Consider the following 21,217-nt stretch of genomic DNA (forward strand, 5'->3'; position numbering starts at 1 on the left):
CTTTATCCACAATACATCGATCCTTTACCCACCTTACATCGCTCCCTAACCCACTCTACATCGCTCCTTAACCCACCTTACATCGCCCCTTTATCCACTCTACATCGCTCCTTTATCCACTCTACATCGCCCCTTTATCCACTCTACACCGCCCCTTAACCCACTCTACATCGCCTTTTAACCCACTCTACATCGCCCCTTAACCCACTCCACATCGCTCCCTAACCCACTCTACATCGCTCCCTAACCCACTCTACATCGCTCCTCTATTCACTCCACATCGCTCCTTTATCCACTCCACATCCCTCGAATTACCTCGCCATAATACCGCTATGACTTCTATAAACCATGCCCATAACTTGTGCCTTGTCACCCTTCACTTCCCTCTTTCACCTCGTCCACTGCCATGTCCCATCGTGTTCACCCTAAGTCCAAATCACTCGAATTAACTCGTCTTATTAACGCTATGACCTCCATAAATCATTATAATAACTTGCTGATACTGACCATTCTCCTAGTGAGGATGCTACTAAGAAAGCCTTGCAGGACATTGACTCCAAGCTCATTAGCCTTGGTGAACTGGCTGGTCAACTTGGAGGATTTGTTGGTGACAGTGAGAGTGTTAAGAAAGCCGTTGTGAATGCTATTATCGCTGTTTTTGACACTAATCCGCACCTTAAAAATGACCTTAAACATCTTTACTCTCCTTATGTTACTAACCTTTCTGTGTCTGTCAACTCTGCTGGCCAGGCTGATGACACCAAGATAATTAGTGAGCTTAAAGATAAAGTTACTAGTCAAATTACTGAAACTAAAAGACTAATTGATAACCTTAATAACCATCTTAATCCCTCTCTCTCTTCCCCCTCTCCCTCTGCTGACCCAGCCAAATTGCAGTCCAAGTTGGAGGCTTTGAGGAAAGTGGAGGAGCTTTGTGGATTTTTGACTAATCCTAAAAATGCGTCAAATGATCCTAAAAAGCTCTTAGATAATTTATGTGACGGCCTCGAAACCTTTCTCGGCTTCAACTCTGCTTCCAAAGGCTACGATGGCGCTGGCATTGTGTACTCCGACTTGGATAGGCTGTGTGACGGGGTGATGGGATTTTTGAGTGGTGTTCTCAGTAACATCAAAGAGCATTTAGGGCAGCATAAAGAGCAAATTACAGAAGCTATTAAGTCACTTGAGACCAATAAACACCTTGGTAAAAAAGGTTTTAATGATGCGATTGGAAAGGTGGTCGCAGGGGTGCGGGGGTATAATAAGGAAGTTAAAAAGTCTAATAATAACGTTAGATATCCTATAGATAAACTACTAAAAGATCTCGAAAATGACGGTACGTTTGATAAAGCTTACAAAAAAATTTATGCTGAGTCGGTTACTGGCAATCCTGAGGACGGCCAGGTGAAGGCTGCTGACAACCTGGCCGAGCAGTCACTAAAATTAGCCCGTGATTTCTTAGGCGCTTTGCACGAATCAGAAGAACGTGACAAGGCAGTGAGTGATCTTAATCATGATTGCAGAAACAACGTTAATAATGCGCGCAAAATCATTAAGCACGAACATGATAGGCTTCAAATGAACTTTGGAAATGAGAGTAATGCATCGAGAAATATGGTAGAAGCAGTTATTAAAGAAATTACCGGTATGAATGCAAATGTTAATAAGCAGATAGACGAGAAGGTAGCACCATTGATTAACGAGTTAAAGAAGAAGATGCAAGAATTCTTAGAGCAGGTGGAAAATGGTCCAAAGAAAGATCTAGGTCGGTGGCTTAAAGAAGAAACAGAGACGACGGATCAAGGTAAAAAGTCAAAGAAAGACGCTTTTGCAGCATCTAGGGATAAAGTGTATGCAGGGGTTGAAAATTTCGAAACGAACTATCACGACATTCATCCACAACTTGAAGCTATTAAAGGGATTGTTCAGAAAAGTAACAGCACCGAAAAACTTGAGGAATCAGTTGCGAAGATTACCTCGGCAGTGAAAGACGTCGGTGAGCAGCTTGGACTCCAAGTCAAGAGTCTGGAACACTGGAGGACTACGGCGCTAGAAGTTGTTAAAGTAGCATTGAAAAGAGTTGATGAAATTGTTAATAAGCTGGATGGTAAGAAGGCAGATCAAGAAGCAGAGAATAGTGAGAGAGATGAGGTTACTAAGGCAGCTGGCGAATTGAAGGACCAAGCATTGAAGCTTATGACGGCTATAACGGAGGCAACAGGTAAGTTGAGTACCGGCATTGCAACAGCTGGCCGAGCAGTTACTGATCTGGATGATGCGTTAAAAAAATCTCTGCATTCGCTGAAAACTAGAATAAAGACAACGATTTCGCAGTATATTGGGAAGTTGTCTGGTGCTCTCGATGCGGGTATGCAGAGTACTAGAGGTTATAGCGGCACAGCAGGTTTCAGTGCTTTCATGAGTAATTTCAACAGTGAGCATCCGATAAGTCCAAAAACCGAGTTTGGAAAACGGCTTCAGGAGGTTGGGCGTAATAACATCAAACTTGCAAGAGGCATTCATACAGCTCTAATAGAACTAAATAACGAGAAATCTCAGTGGAGCAGGATCACTCCCGGATCGAATGAACTTCAGTCTGCAATTAGCAAAGATCTTCAGGATAGTGTCGACAAAGAGTTGCCAGATGCTGAGGACGACGAGAAAGTTCTACTTACCAGTCTTGTTAGTTACAGCGCAACGGGCGCCACGGGTTCTAAGCAATGGCTTGAGAAATCTATCAGCAGTATGCAGGAAAGTGTAAAAGGTAAGCTTGACAACATAGTATATCCCGAAAAAACAGGCAAAATGATAACCGCACATATGATCACAACGACCCATCATGAACTGAATATTAAGTTCAAAAGCTTCATTCGTGCCGTCACAAATATTATCAAGAAGGATCCTCATATGGGAAGCAATGAGCATCTCAATTACGACTTGAGAAAACTTAATGCTATGCTAGATGGTAAAGAATCTATATACGGCATTAACAACCATTTGAATACGATTCATACTGCACTAAGTGCTATACATAAAAAGGAGTTTGGTGAACAATTATCGAACAGCAGTGTGTATGGCGCCATTTCTGTCGTCACGGATAAAGTTATAATGCTTGAGAAAGCGTCAACTGCCACTGATACACCGGATGGGAATCTCATGAAGCTTGTTGGCAGTTTACCGAAAGACATGAGGTCCCTTAACAACTGCATTAATACGGTGATCGAAGTTGTTGAAAATGCAGATAAGCAATTACAGCAATGGATTACAAACGTAGGTGTATATATAGCTACAATGGACAAGACAGGCCACGATTTCGCCGATGGTCTCAAAGAATTCGTTGATGTATCAATGTCTTATGCCAAGAACATTATTACAACTGACATCCAAAAAGGCTACGTGCGTTCCGTCAAAAGACAACTTAAATATTTCGCCATCGTCGCCCATGACGTATTAACACCTCTGCCCGCCTTGGTAGAACAAGACAAACATATCGGCTTCAAGGGGTTCATGGAGGAATTCGCTGGTAAGACGCCCGAAAACGAGAATATTCAAAAGCTCGTCGAACAAAAGGAAAATAGTAACGTTGAAAAATTATCCGCCGCGTTCCAGCAATTCTGGAAGCCACTGAAAAATTATCTCATCACTGAAATTAAGAGAGTAAATACGGAAAATAATGAGAAGAAAAATCCAGTTGGAACAGATCAACAATATTATTCGCACACGCTTCTGAAAATTAACGACTCACTTGCTGACCTACTTGACCATTTGGGTAAGCAAAACCGCTACGACCATAACCTCCATGGGCTTCTTCAAAAACTTATCTCCGCAAACAACGAACTTAAACCGGACAACTTTGCAAAGCCAAATACGCCGGTCTTAGATGGTATTGGAAGCGGGATTAGTAAATTTGTGGACGAGTTGAGGAAGGTCTACATATCTACTTACGATAGTGTATCGTTTGATGGCGTGTTGTTTGATAATCATAGATACGAAGTCACGCCGCGAGGAGCTGTAAGCACATATTACTTGAGTGGGTACGGTAAGAAATGCGCTAAAGTATTTATCACCACCTTGGAAATGCTGAGTAACGATTTCTATACGTTGATCAAAGAATCTATGAAATCGTGGAAAGCAAGGCAGATTAATACGTATAACGATAATTTATTTGGCAAATGGTTAGAGGATCGTGGCTACAAAGTGGATCGCGAAAAAGGCAAGCAGACCGGTGAGCTGCAGAACAAAAGTGACATGACCGTGACGACCATCTATGATATTCTCAGCAAAAACATTCGAAGCGTTGTTGAAGTCGATACGCAGACGTCATGGATGAAAGATATCGTTCAACGCAAGAAAGCGAGAAACGAAAATGCAAACCAAATCAACGTCGTTGACATACTCCTCTTCCTCTACGAACAGGTTCAGATTTACTACAAGGTTTCCCACTACAACGTACCTTCGAAGCCTAAAGCGCCAAGCAGCGTGAAAGACATGCTACAGTGGCTTATCGGTCTCCCTCATACCACGGTGTACAACGAATTGACAGTTGGCGGTTTTGGTGAGCTGTTTGACAGACCGGAGGAGGAAAAGCTCACTGACGAAAGCGGTCCAACTCTCAAATTGGAAGATGATGACAAGTTGGATGCTTACCCTGCAACTATCACAGCCGTAAATCTGAGAGACACACTCACCGAAGTATGCCATTATTCGTACGACGTCCTCGTCAGCCTGCTTGGTCACGGCCATGCAGGTGGCCGCTATGCCTGTGAGTTCAACACTAATGAAGATAAGTTCTCGTACCCCAATGACATGAACGCGTTAATCTGTAGTATGCTTGATATCTTAACACGTCTTCACGAGCAACTCTATTTCCTATGTCGCCAATGCCATTACACCACTGATCTCAGCGGATGGGCTAACTGCTGGTATGGTCGAGATGTCGGTGGCGCATCGTGGAAGTGTAATGCCCTTCAATGTCCTGATCAAAGCGCTGACCAAATACACAACCAAACGTGTAACCAAAAGTGCAACCAAATTAGTGACTGCGGCCTTAAATCACCACTTCAGTCATTCCTCGAAGATGGTCTCCAGGGCTTCCTACCGCATCAACTCAAAGTTGAAAGGGGGGCACTTGTATGTACGGTTAAACACTCCGGTTTGCCGTGTAAAACACCCATGGGTTTCGGAGATATCAGTCAACTAGCATCACACAGGCAACAGGGTAAGCATATCTTCACTACGCTGTATAAATTCTGTGGTAGCAAATCGTCGCCTCTCACTAGGCTGCGCAGCCAACTCAAATGCATCCTCCCTAATGCACCGAAAACGCTAAACGATATGTTTGCATTCTACTTTACTCTACTCAATGACTGGAACGAGGCAGCAGGAACACGCCAGATGCACAGGGAAAACGCATTCAAAAAAGCCGTCATCGAAGCAAACTTCGAGAATCACAACACAGAGTTGGACATTACTGCCATGTTCAAGAACAGGGATCATGGTCTCAATGCTGCTACCCAGAAAAGCGAGCATATTACCGGTGACTTATACGCTCTTGTCGATTGCCATACCAATTCGTCATCCGTTTCATCTCATCCTTGCGGTCCATACTTGAGGCCGATTTGTCAAGACGGGTTCAGCACATTCACAGCAAAGAACGCGGAAAAATATGTGTCTTGGATCATCTACTCGACAGGGTCATTCCTCCATTTGTTGAAACAGCTGTACGAGGAATGTAACAGTAACTGCGCCGGTGACAGACCAAAATGCCGTGTCAGTAGATGTAAGAAGGGTTGTAAAGCATTAGACTCACCGATGTCTCCTGGCTCGACTCATGAGAAATCCTGTGGATCTATAGTAGATTGCAAGTTAATGCGTCCTACAATCTACAAATACGGTTTTGTACTTGGCGATTGTGAGAGTCTATCCGCCGAGTCTAGTAAGCGCACGTGCAAAGATTTGTGTATGGTATTGCAAAGCGTGACTAACGAGAAAGAATCGGCTCATCACCCGCTTGCCGAATTGGTATATCGAACTATCCCCGATTTCCTCTTCACAATCCGCGCTCCCTTCATCTGGCTCAACGTCGCCCTCTGGCTCCTCTCCTTCCTGTACCTCCTCCACATCATGGTCATCCGCCTCGACCTCCTCCACATCAAATCGCATCTACATAGTCCCTCGAGTCATAGGATTGCTGCTCAATCATTGTTGGCTGCTGGACGTGTTAACAAACTGGGGAGGGTGTTTTACCTGCAACCATAATCGTACTCACGTGTTCACTATCTACACTCACCTAACATCACCTACTCACCTAACTTATGAATTGTAGTTTAATCTGTTGTATCACTCATTAGTCGTTGTATGTGATTGTGTAATAGTTAACTAAAGTGCTGACCAATGCCATGACCAAAGTGCTGACCACAGTGTTGACCAAGGTGTTGACCAAGGTGCTGACCAAGGTGTTGACCAAGGTGCAGACCTATGTGCTGACCAATGCGATGACCACAGTGGTGACCAATGTGCTGACCAATGCCATGACCAACGTGATGACCAACGTGATGACCAACGTGATGACCAATGCTCTGACCAAAGTGCTGACCAATGTGCTGACCAAGGTGTTGACCAAGGTGCTGACCAAGGTGTTGACCAAGGTGCAGACCTATGTGCTGACCAATGCGATGACCACAGTGGTGACCAATGTGCTGACCAAGGTGATGGTCACGGCAGCGATGACATGGTCACGGCAGCGATGACATGGACAAAGCAGCGATGACATGGTTACGGCAGCGGTGACATGGTCGCGGCAGCGATGACAGTGGTGACCAAAGTGATGATGATTATCCACTCCACATCGCCCCTTTACCCACTCCACATCGCCCCTTAACCCACTCTACATCGCTCCTTATCCACTCTACATCGCTCCTGAATCCACTCCACATCGCCCCTTTATCCACTCCACATCGCTCCTTTATCCACTCTACATCGCTCCTTAACCCACTCTACATCGCCCCTTTATCCACTCTACATCGCCCCTTATCCACTCTACATCGCCCCTTTATCCACTCTACATCGCTCCTTAATCCACTCTACATCGCTCCCTAACCCACTCCACATCGCCCCTTTATCCACTCCACATCGCTCCTCTATCCACCCTACATCGCCCCTTTACCCACTCCACATCGCTCCCTAACCCACCCTACATCGCTCCCTAACCCACCCTACATCGCTCCCTAACCCACCCTACATCGCTCCCTAACCCACCCTACATCGCCCCTTAACCCACTCTACATCGCCCCTTAACCCACTCTACATCGCTCCCTTATCCACTCTACATCGCCCCTTAACCCACTCTACATCGCTCCCTTACCCACTCTACATCGCCCCTTAACCCACTCTACATCGCTCCTTTACCCACTCTACATCGCTCCCTAACCCACTCCTCATAGCTCCTTAACCGACTCCACATCGCCCCTTAACCCACTCTACATCGCCCCTTAACCCACTCTACATCGCCCCTTAACCCACTCTACATCGCTCCCTTATCCACTCTACATCGCTCCCTTATCCACTCTACATCGCCCCTTAACCCACTCCACATCGCCCCTTTACCCACTCTACATCGCCCCTTACCCACTCTACATCGCTCCTTTACCCTCTCTACATCGCTCCTTTACCCACTCTACATCGCTCCCTAACCCACTCTACATCGCTCCCTAACCCACTCCACATCGCCCCTTAACCCACTCCACATCGCCCCTTTATCCACTCTACATCGCTCCCTAATCCACTCTACATCGCTCCTTTACCCACTCTACATCGCCCCTTAATCCACTCTACATCGCTCCCTAACCCACTCTACATCCCTCGAATTACCTCGCCATAATACCGCTATGACCTCTTTAGACCATTATAATAACTTGTGCCTTGTCACCCTTCACTTCCCCTCTTCCACCTCTTGCCACTGCCCTGACCATGTGTCGCCTAGGGAGCTTGACAAGAAATTTGACTAAATTTTGAACCTTAAAATTACCTCAAATAATAACCCTACTAACATCCTTAATAACCTCTGCACTGGCCTCGAAAAGTTTCTCGGCTTCAACTCTGAGTCCAAAGGCTACACTGGCAGCGGTATTGTGTACTCCGACTTGGACAGGCTGTGTGACGGGGTGATGGGATTTTTGTATGGTGTTCTCAGTGAAGTAAAAAATGAAGATGCAGTTAAAACGTATGATAATAATCCACAACTTAAGCTTGAAAAGGTACTAAATGACTTACAATCTCAAATTGGCTCCGGCCGTACGGGGCTTGTGGCGTCTGTCACGCAGGTGAAGGGGTGGTTGGAGGGGTATGAGAGGGAGGTGAATGAAAAAACAGGAAAAGTAATCGATGCATTAGTTAATTATATGAAAATAATAGGTGTGCAAGCTGCTCAGTTAGACAGTCTTCCCGATAAAAGTTTTGATAACGTTGACAAGTATTTTACTGCCTATGCTGCTGAGGCCAAACAGCTTGTTGGCAAGCTGACTGAGAATGGAGAAAAAATAAGAGAATTGGATGCGGAGTTAAAAAATAAATTATCGAATCCAATAGTTATGATTAGTCAGGCCGTTGATTCTCTTGAAAAATCATGTCAAAATAAAGACCTTCAAGACTTGAATCAGTATGCGGAAGGTGAACTAATTGACTTGGAAAAGAGAGTGGCAAACAAGGTTACTGGTCGTATGATAGAGTTTCGAAATACGTTGCAGGATGAATTTAACAAACAAATTTGGGATCGTATCAAGAAAGTCAAGGGCAAGCTAACGATAGTTGACAACGATTTGAAAAATTGGATTAAGGCGGCGAGAGAGTTACTTCAACGGACTCATGATGAGGCGCTTAATAAAGTTCATGAAAAGTTGAATCCTGACGGCACGGAGAGCAATAAGGTGATTGGACAGAAGATTGATGCCCTTAAGAAGGCTCATGGAAAAGATGCACCTAACAGCGCAACGGACCCAGAGAGCATGGAATATGTTTTGAAAAAGGTGGTGGAACCGGCATTAGGTGAAGCTGCAACGCTAGTGGATACGAAGATTGGCATCACCGGTAAAAACGACTCCGAGTTCACGAAACTTGACAATGAAGCCGGAGGGATTTATGGCGCCGCTAGCGGAATACGTCAAACGCTCGAAGCTACAGTCGGTAGAATTATGTCAACACTTGGGAAGATTTCAGAAGCGATTAATTATTCCGAGTTTGTTACAACCGAAGCTAGCAGTGATACGGGATTGGGACCGACCATTACGCAGCTCGATGCGGCGCTTCGCGGAGATATTGTGGCTCTTGAGAAGCTCGATGATCGTTTAGAAAAATACGGAGATGACAAGTTTAGTCAGGCTCTTATCAAAGCCGTAACAGCGGTGCGTAAGCAAATAGAAGGTCTTACAGATTTGAAGCATAGTTCGACAAATAAAGCTGCAGAAATCCATAGGCAAAGCGTTACGAATCTGTTTCAGATTAAAAATGAGTTGCAGGATGCAGTGACGGAATTCTTGAGCAGAATAGGAGATCTGAAATCCACAGGCGCCACAAAATATATGCAGCCCATACGAGACGCCTACACTGCCATGAGAAGGATAAACGATATCTCAAAATCTGTCGGTTCAACAAACTCCATTGTCATCAAAATGCTAAGCACAGCGCAGAGTACTATAAAACGAAATACTACAGCGATATGGAGTAATCCAACTGCCTCAACCGGTCCAACCTATGAAGGAGCTAGGGGTGAAATGAAAGAGGTACATAAACAACTCGCTCCATTTAAAGAAAAAATTATGGATAAAATAGGTAGCAGCAAAGATGTGGTGAATTCACTTAGGAAACAGATCGAATCAGCCAGGTCAACGCTTCATACTGCCGCTAAGAGTATACAAACCCAGTTAAAAGATCATATTCAAACGAAGCTAAAGATTATCCAGAGAAATATTCAGTCACAAGTTGACACCATCATATCTCAGCTTAGAACACTCAGAGAGACGTTGCGAAATAATGTCATTAATGAGATTAATAAGTTAAAGGAGCAGGGACTTGGTGGTCAAGATTCGAATTGGGCGGGAAGCAGTCAAACTGCCAAGGGCCTCGCACATATCCAGACTACACTCAGCGGTATCATTGGCACTTCAGACGCCACGCACCTCGACACCTTGGAGGGAATCATTAAGATAGCCGGTGAGTTCTACCAGAAAATCAACGATGAGGCTGACAAAGCATTTAAAGAGATAGATGTATCAATTCACAAAGAAGTGGAAGCAACGACCACAGATATGAGAGACGAAGCGCAACGCCTCTACAGTAACCGCAAACAAGCGGAACTTGAAAGCTTAAAAACACTTTTAGAAACCCAAAAAGCTGCAATGCAACAATTAATAGACGAAGACAAGATATCCGGCGTGAAAGGTATACTAAACAAAATTGAAACTTGGTTCCCACACAATGGACCAGCCGCCATTTTCAAGACTCTACACTCCTTCGAATCAGTCACTACGGATTTCAAATACTTCTCGGACTCACTTTGTGACTTCATTAAGGAGCAAGTTAAAACTCCAGTCAAGCCGTCCGTTGCTCCCAATGAAAATGACAATTCCACTAAAGTGCATTACATTAAGAAATCCATAGACACTTTGCTCAGCGAACTCAGCAATTCAAACCACTTCGATCGTACATTTAACGACAATCTCGCCGCACTCAGACAGCTACTCGCCACCTTCCCTCCTTCCTCGTTCTCCGGCATTTTCAACGGCGTGCTGCTCGATGGCTTACGTGCCGGGTTGGACGGGCTGTGCGCGCAGTTGTGCTATGCATACGTTAATACATATGACGGTCGAAGGGTTCGCGAGCTGATAAAGAATCTTAAACATGAAGCCGGCGGAAATAAAGTTGACGCGATCTATGACCTGACTGATGACGGTCGAAAGGCGGCTAAGGTGTGCCTCACTGCACTTAAGACAGTGTGCCACGACTTGATAAAAGTGAGAGACGATTTTATGTCGCGTGCTATGCATAAATACAAACTCAACAAATCCACAGAACTCGGGAAATTCATCAACGATTGTGGTTTTGTTCTATCCGATCAACATCAGCAGAACGGCGAACTGCGCAACAGCGACGACATGAAGGGAACTCAAATCATCGAGCTTCTCAAAAAAGACGGCAAGCTATTCCACAAAGCTCGCAGCCATATTTTTGCTGGCAGGATCACTGAAGTGAACGACTATCTCTGCGATTACTACGCTGTTTGTAATCTTACCAACTCCTCATCCAGACAGCCATGCAATGTATACGAAATGCTTTGCTGGCTCACGTCGCTACAATATAATGCGGTGTATACAGATATGCTACGCGACGGTATCGGTAACTTACTTGAGACTCCGGAGAGGGCACTTGGTAGCGACGATGAAGGCCTTGTGTCGTTTGACATGAAGGCCACGTACCTAAACGCTTATCCAAAAAGGGTCACGTATGGCAATTACGAAGCTATACTTGAACACATTTGCGCTCAATCGTACATATTGTTGACCAAAATTCGTGGCACTGGTGATGCGGCGACGTATTACGCGGTTGACTGCTGTACCAACGCTCTTAAGCTAAAATATCCCGCGACAGGTGAGGAATGTCTCGATATGCTGTTGGACATCCTACGCAGATTGTTCCCGCCACTTAAATATTTGTTGACGCAATGCAGTATCGATGCTAGCAATTTCGGCTGGCGCGATTGCCCCTACGGCAAGGATGTTCCGACGGTCAAATGGCCATGCAATGAACACTCAAAGGAGAAACCAAAAGACCAACCAAAATGCCAACCAAATTGTCAACCAAATTGCCAAGCAAAGTGCCAAGTAAATTGTCGATCAAATTCGCCATTAATGTCTTACCTATATGATTGCTTACCCGGGCACCTGCCACATCAGCTAAGCTCTATCGGCTGCAAGTACACATGCTCTACTTGCGCCACTGGTAAGACAGGAATGCCGTGTTTAACACCGCTCGGATTCAGAGGTTTCTCAGGTGAACCGAAAACCGGCAAGGACCTGTGTGACGTTCTAACTAAATTCTTTGAACATGAGCATTTGTCATCGTTGCTCTCCCTGGCGCCCAAAGCGCCGAGCACATTGCCGGAGCATCTCAGTTTCACGTTATCGCTTGTTAAACACTGGAATAATGGCGGTAGACATCTGATTCAGGATGCGTTTACCAAGGCAATCAATGACCAATCCATTGGCTTGTACGAACAACCGGAAACCCTTATTAATACACTTTGCAACGTCTACGGTAATACTAAAAAGCATCATAACATGAATGATGACGGTAAGGAAGCTAGCTTGCCGTTTACATCGTTGACTGCGTCTTGCACAACGCAGGATCATTGTGCTCCATACCTGCGATCCCTGTGCGACGACACTTACGCATACTTAGTCAGCAAACAGGCTGGCACTTATTTCTCATGGGCAATATACTCACCATGGACGTTGTGGAAATATGTGCAGTGCTTACTGACAGACTTCCAGAACATATCCTGTAAGGACTGGGGGTGCCGTGGATGTACCCGTGGTGATCAATGTAAGCGTGGCCAGCACGGACTCAGCGATGATAAAAATAGAAAAGCTCACTGCCAATGCCGTTCAATAGTCGGATGCAGAGGAACATCTTCGACGTTCTACAGGTATGGTTTCACTTACGCCTCCTCTGAAAATTTGATTATTAATGGCACTAAGTGTTCTTCATTCTTCGACCACCTGACCAGAGTACTTAAATCGCAGTATATGAAAGACTTGTTGACCGAGTGCGACAACTTCCTCTGGACCATCCGGTCACCCTTCTCCTACCTCGTCCTTTCCCTCTGGCTACTCTCCTTCCTCTACCTCCTCCACATCATGGTCATCCGCCTCGACGTGCTCCACATCAAATCTCACTTGCACTCACCATCATCACATCGCATCGCCGCCCAGTCACTGCTCGCCGCCGCACGTGTTAACAAGCTTAACAGAGTGTTTTACCTGCAACCTTAATCGTACTCACGTGTTTACTGTCTACACTCATCTAGCATCACCTACTCACCTATACAACTAATTGTTCTCTAATGTTTTGTATCACTCATTAATCGTTGTATGTGATTGCGTAGTAGTTAACTGATGTGGTGACCAATGTGCTGACCAAAGTGCTGACCAATGCCATGACCAACGTGCTGACCAAGGTGCTGACCAAAGTGCTGACCAATGTGCTGACCAATGCCATGACCAAAGTGCTGACCAAAGTGCTGACCAATGTGCAGACCAATGCCATGACCAAGGTGCTGACCAACGTGGTGAACAATGCCACGACCAACGTGGTGACCAATGCCATGACCAGAGTGCTGACCAAAGTGCTGACCAATGTGCAGACCAATGCCATGACCAAGGTGCTGACCAACGTGGTGAACAATGCCACGACCAACGTGGTGACCAATGCCATGACCAGAGTGCTGACCAAGCACCTGACCAAGTTGATGGTCACGGCAGCGATGACATGGTCACGGCAGCGATGACTTGGTTAAGGCAGCCATGTCTTGGTCACGGCAGCGATGACTTGGTTAAGGCAGCCATGACATGGTCACGGCAGCGATGACACGGTCACGGCAGCGATGACATGGTGAGCAGAGTGGTGATTATCATCCACTCTACATCGCTCCCTAACCCACTCTACATCGCCCTTTTACCCACTCTACATCGCTCCTCTATCCACTCTACATCGCCCCTTTATCCACTCTACATCGCCCCTTTACCCACTCTACATCGCCCCTTTATCCACTCCACATCGCTCCCTAACCCACTCTACATCGCCCCTTTACCCACTCTACATCGCCCCTTACCCACTCTACATCGCCCCTTACCCACTCTACATCGCTCGAATTACCTCGCCATATTACCGCTATGACCTTTATAAACCATCACAATAACTTGTGCCTTGTCACCCTTCACTTCCCTCTTCCACCTCTTGCCACTGCCATGTCCCATCATGTTCACCCTAACTCCAAATCTCTCGAATTACTTCGTCTTATTAACGCTATGACCTCCATAAATCCTTATAATAACTTGCTGATACTGACCATTCCATTACTGACGATGCTACTAGAAGAGCCTTGAAGGACATTGAGTCCAAGCTCATTAGCCTTGGTCACCTTGCTGGTCAACTTGGAGGATTTGTTGGTGAGAGTGAGAGTGTTAAGAAAGCCGTTGTGAATGCTATTATCGCTAAAATTAACAGTAATGAAGAGCTTAAACATCTTTACTCTTCTCTTGTTACTAACCTTTCTGAGTCTGTCAAGCCTGCTGACCAGGCTGATGACACCGATGAAATTAGTGAGCTTAGTAAGTTAGTTACTGCAGAAATTCAGCGTCTTGAACAGCAACTTAAACAGCCTAATAAACATCCTAATAATCTTCCTTCTTGCCCCTCTCCCTCTGCTGACTCAGACAAATTGCAGTCCAAGTTGGAGGCTTTGAAGAAAGTGAATGAGCTTTGTGGATTTTTGACTAATCTTAATAATCATCCAAATGAGCCTAAAAAGCTTTTAGAAAACCTCTGCACTGGCCTCGAAAAATTCCTCGGCTTCAACTCTGACTCCAAAGGCTACGACGGCACTGGGATAGTGTACTCCGACTTGGATAGGCTGTGTGACGGGGTGATGGCGTTTTTGTATCAGGTGCTTAAAGACGTCAGCGAGAAACAGCCTTACAGTGTGGGTAAAACAATACTAAATGACATTGTTAATGAGCTTAAAAAGAATTTATCCACCGGGCGTAAGGGTTTTGAGGTTATTGCGCAGGTGGCGCAGAGGGTGCGGGGGTATAATGAGAGAGTTAAGGAGGGGAATGAGAGGGTGAAAACCGTAATCGGAAAATTGTTTGACAAGATAAATGAGACAGGTATGTGGCGTAAGAGCATTAATGCTATGCAGGCATCTGATAATTTAAATCAAGCGGAAGAGGACGTGAAGTCGGCAGCGTTCATGGTGAAGGAGTGTCTTGAGACCACTGAAGTATTCACTAACGCATTAGATATTGTTCATCCTGATAACCGTGACATGAAAAATTCCATTAATGACTTAAACACTAACTTACGTGATAACGTTCTTAATGCACGAATGACGATTGAGCATGAGAGTGAGAGGCTCGCTGCCCTTTCCGCCAAGGCGTGGAACGACCTAGCTGGCATGACGAACAAAACGCGTGATGCATTGAATGAGCTGAAAACAAACGTTACTAATGAAATCAGCGATAAAGTATTAAAGCTGGTCGTGCTGTTGAACCAAAAGGTTCTGGCAATTAGGAATCAGCTTATAGAGATTGAAAGAGATTTGGGGCACTACATTCATCAGTTGGAAAATTGGATGGACAAGGCGAAGAAATTGATTGATGACGTGACCAATACGCACATTAACGCTATTATTAACCACGGTGTCGGTTACGTTAATCATAAGAAACTGGAAGATATTGCGGATGAAATTAGGAGAGGATTAAACGCGGCAAGGAACCATCTCAATGATATGGTAACGAAAGCGTTGGAGCAAGTGAAAGCGATGGACGCGGCGCTTAAAGGGGATTTGTATAAGGTGAAGCAGGCAATAGGGGAGCAGGTTAAAAAAATCCAACAGGAGATTAGGTCGCTTGGAAATCAGTTCAATGGGGGTAGCGGAACAACGCCGGATAGCATTGAGAAGATAATGAAGCATATAAAAGAAAAGATAGACGATATTGAGGGGCACGTTGGTGAATCCAGAAAGCCAGGATCCGCCAGCGGGGCGGATGCAAGTGTACAACAGAATTGGGATGCGTTGAAAGCAAAGATGACGGAGCTTCTTGGGGATATATATGAAAGATCATCTGCGGCAAAAATGAATTATCTCGGCAAAATCGAGAAAGGCGTGACGGAGTATGCTGCATTGTTCAAGGATACGACAGGAGGTAATGGGTTTAACAAAAGAGTTGATGAGTGGGTGGCGGAAATAATTACGAAAGAACCAGTTAAAGGATTGCTTACAGAGTATGTTAAACAGAATAGGAGCATTGGGTTTTTTAACGGTTACATGAGTGATAAGGGTCCTGATAGATTACGTAATCATGTCACACCTATACTGAAATTGCAAATCACGGAAAAGCTTCAAGAGATTAAGCCAAAAATTACTTTTGGCACCAAACCTAACGTGGAGGGGTACTTGTCATATGTAACGGACTATCTTTCCGAGTTTTCAAAAAACGCTATGAGTAAAGAAGATGGTATAGTTACAGCAATCTCTAGCGTAGTGCAACTTGATGTTCAGTTGGTAGCGTCTGCTGACCACAGGGGGCACCGAAAGTTCTATCTCGAGCTCGCTGTGCGTGCCACTCTATCCGCTCTAACATTCATTGCCAAGCATATTGCCTACCAATTGGAATCATTTGCTAGCACAAACACAGATCTTGGCACCAAGTTGCCGGCAGCTATTAAGCAAGTTAAATTGATTAGCCAACAATTTGATCCGGGTAATTCTTTCGGCGCTAAGATTGATAGAGCGTTGAGCAGCGTACAATTAGAAGTTAAGACCCTGCACAGGCAGCTGAACTCGGCGCTTGAACCCGGCGTCTCTAGCGCTAGCAACGCTAAATTCGTCGACACCGCTATCTCGGACATGAACAACGTGGCTAATGATCACATCGGTACGACTCCGCTGCCAGGTGGAGGCACGTCAAACGAGAGAATTTCCGAGCTCGGTAGAAATGGTTTTGAAAAATATAAACAGCAAGTTAATCAAGATAGCCTTATTCAAGGGAACCCAGAAAAGTTTAGCGGCGTCCTACCCGCGGCCATCGGTGAGATTAGGGATCATGGTTTCAAAGTATTCGAAAAAATGTTAACCGGCACAAAACCTGATGAACAGCATTCTATCGGACATCTCGAGCAAATGAAAAGCAATCTTACCAATTTGATAGCGGCGTTTTCGGCTGCAGGTAAAGCTATCGAAGCTAATTTAGGAAATCTAAAAGAAGGTAATATTACAAACGATCTGAAAATAATTAGAAATCAAATCGACACCCTTCGTACAGTCGATTTGGGAAGAATCATCAAGGATGCCACAAAATTTCACAGTTTCGCCACGACACAATGTGAGGAAACCGTCCAAACCCTTACGCGACACGTCGACAATGAAGTGGAGTCCGCCCTCTCCACCCTCACCACCGCCGCCCGCCGCAACTACGTCACCTCCGTCAAGGCGCTCCTCACCGCGTTCGCGGACAAGGTCGAAAAGGAGTTGGAGGGGTTGCCGGGGGAGATTGACAAGGATTTGACGATCGGGTACAAGGGGTTTATGAAGACGTTGGGAGACGGATATACCAAAGGAACTATAACAAGTAATAATATTAACTTGCTTAAAAGTCTAGCAACACTTTTTAAATCAAATGAATATAATGCGAGAGATTTTTCCGATTTGGCGGAGGCATTCTATGACTTCTTCACGCCAGTCAAAAAGTATGTTCTGCGAGAGATAAGCAGCGTGCATGGCAAAGAAAATGAGAAACGAAATCGGAATCCTTCATCAAAAGAGACCTTATACACCAATAAGTTTAATGATATCTGCGCGGCACTTGAATCCTTGCTCACTCATATTAAGGACAAAAATAAATATGATAGTGAAGTGCCTAAAATGCTTGTAAAACTTACTTCTAAGATCACTGAGCTTAAGCCAGAAAACTTCGATATGCAAAATACTCCAACGATGGACAGCGTTTCCCTAGGACTTAACGACTTTGTCAGTGAGCTGGAAAAGGTCTACATATCGGCGTATGACGGTCAGAAATATGAGAAGGACGTGTACATATATAAACAGCGCGTTGACACGAGAGGAAAGGTTGAGATACATGAGGTGACTGAGTATGGTATGAACTGCGCGAAGGTGTTCCTTACCGCCCTGTCGACACTGAGTTATGACTTTCAGACTTTGGGAGAGAAATGTAAAGGTTCGCAGTTCCAAACTATTTACGCATCCAACGAGAACATAACGAATGTCTTAGGTGACTATCTTATCAGTCGCGGGTACAAGGTTTCTATGTCTCGTGAGTCACATGAGGGACAGTTGAGGAATGAGCCAAAGTGCGCCGGTCAAGCCATATATCTGAGTAAGCTGAACGAACAAATCAAAACCGCTGTAAATCTGAAACAGGTCGAAGCGTGGAAAGAAGAACAGAAGAAAGAAAATAAGTTCACTCATCCCCGCGATGCTGATAGTAATAAGATTAATCTCCTCGACATTCTCGATTACCTGCAGTATTGCCTTGAAACCTACTACCAAGTCCGCCACTATGCTACCTTTTTCTCTAAGAAGCAGCCGTGCTCAGTTTATGAAATGCTCTGTTGGCTGTCCGGGATGCCATGCAATAACGCCTACGAGGAGCTGTTAGGTGACGGCCTCAGTGATCCGTTCAAGGATCCAAGAAAGCAGACAAAAGAAGTGGCAGGCGAGAGTGAATTCACTGTGGAAACGCCGGAATCTTTGTACCTGGATGCATCCCCCAAAACGATGAAATATGCAAATACTGTGCGAGTTGTGCGACATCTTTGTCCAATCTCTCACGACCTGCTGACGATCCTCCTCGGTCACGGTGACGCAGAGACCACGTACGCGGTTGACTTCTCCAGCAACGCGATGAACTTACACTATCCTCAGAAGGGCGAAGATTGCCTCCAGATGCTGCTCGATATATTGTGCCGTTTGCTACCGCAGCTGAGATACTTACATGAAAAATGTAAGCTAGGCACTGAGCACGGTGGTTGGTACAGCTGCAAGTACGGCAAAGTTATCAAGACAAGCAAGTGGCCATGTTCCGATCACTCAAGCGACGAAGCAAAAGACAAAGCAACGTGCCAACCAAAATCACCACTTCAATCATACCTAAACGACTGCTTACCAGGTCACCTACCTCATCGAGTGGAATCAATCGGATGTAACGCCGTATGTAAGACGTGTCCTGGTAGTAAGCCCGGAATGCCCTGTTTGACGCCTCTTGGATTCAGAGGATTCTCCGGCAGTACCAAGAGAGGCAAAGACATATGCACCGTGCTAACCAAGTTCTTTGACGAGGTGGACATCTCATGCCTCTTCGCCCTTTCTGTCAAACCGCCACGCACGTTGCCGGAACACTTCGGATTTACGTTGTCATTAGTTAATGGGTGGCATACATCCAACAAATCGGGTTTCCGTAATGTGTTGCAAGATACCTTCGATAATGCCATCTACAATTTATCTATTCAACTAGCAGACAAACAGGGCACACTACCAGATGCGTTGCGTAAAGCGTATGGCAGCGATCAGGAAAGTCATTCTAGACATGAAACAGATTCTGCTGACCTGGTCAGTTTGTCATTAAGAATGCCATGTACCGGTGCGGATAACCACTGCGCTCCTTACGTATCCACTTCATGCGTCGACATATATAATTATCTCCCATACAAACACGCCAACCTCTACCTCTCCTGGGCCATCTACCTCCCGTGGACATTCTGGGACCTGCTCAACAATCTCTACAATTCTTTCTGCTCCATCAACTGCCAGGACTGGGGATGCCGTGGATGTCTGAGGGGGGATAAGTGCAAGAAGGGATCGCATGGTGTTGTTGATAAAGAGAAGCCATCTGCTGATTGCCAATGCCCTTCTATCGTCGACTGCAAAGGTGTCGCACCAACGCTCTACCAGTATGGTTTCGTCTTCGGTGAAGCGTCGACGCTGAATGACAGTCAATCGCCGAAGAAGTGTTCCGATTTCTGTAGTCAGTTGAAGAATGTGCTTAAATCGCAGTATTTCAAGAAGCTGTTTGAAGAATGCGACAACTTCTTATGGATCATCAGACAACCGTTCACCTACCTTGTCCTTGCCCTCTGGCTCCTCTCTTTATTGTACCTCCTCCACATCATGGTCATCCGCCTCGACCTGCTCCACATCAAATCGCATCTACATAGTCCCTCGACTCATCGCATAGCTGCTCAATCATTGCTCGCCGCGGCACGTGTTAACAAGCTTAACAGAGTGTTTTACCTGCAACCGTAATCGTACTCACGTTGTTACTGTCTACACTCACCTAACATATCACCTACTCACCTAACAAATGAATTGTGCTTTAATCTGTTGCATCACTCACTCATCGTTGTATGCGATTGTGTAGTAGTTAACTTATGTGGTGACCAATGTGTTGACCAACGTGTTGACCAAGATGCTGCCCAAAGTGTTGACCAAGGTGGTGACCAATGTGCTGACCAATGTGCTGACCAAAGTGTTGACCAAAGTGGTGACCAAGCACCTGACCAATGCCATGACCAAAGTGCTGACCAATGCCATGACCAATGTGCTAACCAATGTGCTGACCTAACGGCTGACCAATCTGCTGACCAAAGTGGTGACCAAAGTGCTGACCAAAGTGCTGACCAATGCCACGACCAAAGTGGTGACCTAAGTGCTGACCAACGTGCTGACCAACGTGCTGACCAAAGTGGTGACCTATGTGCTGACCAAAGTGGTGACCTATGTGCTGACCAATGCCATGACCAAAGTGCTGACCAACGTGTTGACCAAGGTAATAATTACGGCAGCGATGACATGGTCACGGCAGCGATGACATGCTTAGGGCAGCGATGACATGGCTACGGCAGCGATGACATGGTCACGGCAGCGATGAGATGGTCACGGCAGCGGTGACATGGTTAAGGCAGCGATGACATGGTTACGGCAGCGATGACATGGTCACGGCAGCGATGAAATGGTCACGGCAGCGATGACATGGCTACGGCAGCGATGACATGGTCACGGCAGCGATGACAAGGTCACGGCAGCGGTGACATGGTCACGGCAGCGATGACATGGTCACGGCAGCGATGACATGGCTACGGCAGCGATGACATGGTCACGGCAGCGATGACAAGGTCACGGCAGCGGTGACATGGTCACGGCAGCGATGACATGGTCACGGCAGCGATGACATGGTTACGGCAGCGATGAAATGGTCACGGCAGCGATGACATGGACTCAGCAGCGATGACATGGACACGGCAGCGATGACATCGTCACGGCAGCGATGACAGTGGTGACCAACCACCTGACCAAAGTGGTGATTATCATCCACTCTACATCGCCCCTTTACCCACTCTACATCGCCCCTTATCCACTCCACATCGCCCC

General features: G+C 45.8%; 4 protein-coding genes across 4 annotated transcripts; 3 read left to right on the forward strand and 1 right to left on the reverse strand.

Moving 5' to 3' along the window:
• Window positions 1-406: 406 nt before the first annotated feature.
• Window positions 407-6,258, forward strand: BBBOND_0005280 (hypothetical protein, conserved; the record flags this gene model as incomplete). Its single annotated transcript, XM_012915356.1, has 2 exons — window positions 407-517; window positions 547-6,258. 2 exons carry the CDS (start codon window positions 407-409, stop codon window positions 6,256-6,258), a joined length of 5,823 nt encoding a protein of 1,940 aa, XP_012770810.1.
• A 1,907-nt stretch (window positions 6,259-8,165) lies between these two features.
• BBBOND_0005290 (hypothetical protein, conserved) lies at window positions 8,166-13,043 on the forward strand (the record flags this gene model as incomplete). The annotated part of the gene is made up of 1 exon (XM_012915357.1): window positions 8,166-13,043. The coding sequence occupies one exon, from the start codon at window positions 8,166-8,168 to the stop codon at window positions 13,041-13,043; it is 4,878 nt and encodes a 1,625-aa protein (XP_012770811.1).
• Window positions 13,044-13,131: 88 nt separating this feature from the next.
• BBBOND_0005300 (hypothetical protein, conserved) lies at window positions 13,132-13,485 on the reverse strand (the record flags this gene model as incomplete). Its single annotated transcript, XM_012915358.1, has 1 exon — window positions 13,132-13,485. One exon carries the CDS (start codon window positions 13,483-13,485, stop codon window positions 13,132-13,134), a length of 354 nt encoding a protein of 117 aa, XP_012770812.1.
• A 543-nt stretch (window positions 13,486-14,028) lies between these two features.
• On the forward strand, window positions 14,029-20,092 carry BBBOND_0005310 (hypothetical protein, conserved; the record flags this gene model as incomplete). Its single annotated transcript, XM_012915359.1, has 2 exons — window positions 14,029-14,064; window positions 14,159-20,092. 2 exons carry the CDS (start codon window positions 14,029-14,031, stop codon window positions 20,090-20,092), a joined length of 5,970 nt encoding a protein of 1,989 aa, XP_012770813.1.
• Window positions 20,093-21,217: the final 1,125 nt, after the last annotated feature.

The sequence above is a fragment of the Babesia bigemina genome, scaffold Bbigscaff_73810 (genome assembly GCF_000981445.1).
Source record: "Babesia bigemina genome assembly Bbig001, scaffold Bbigscaff_73810".
Lineage (NCBI taxonomy): Eukaryota > Apicomplexa > Aconoidasida > Piroplasmida > Babesiidae > Babesia > Babesia bigemina.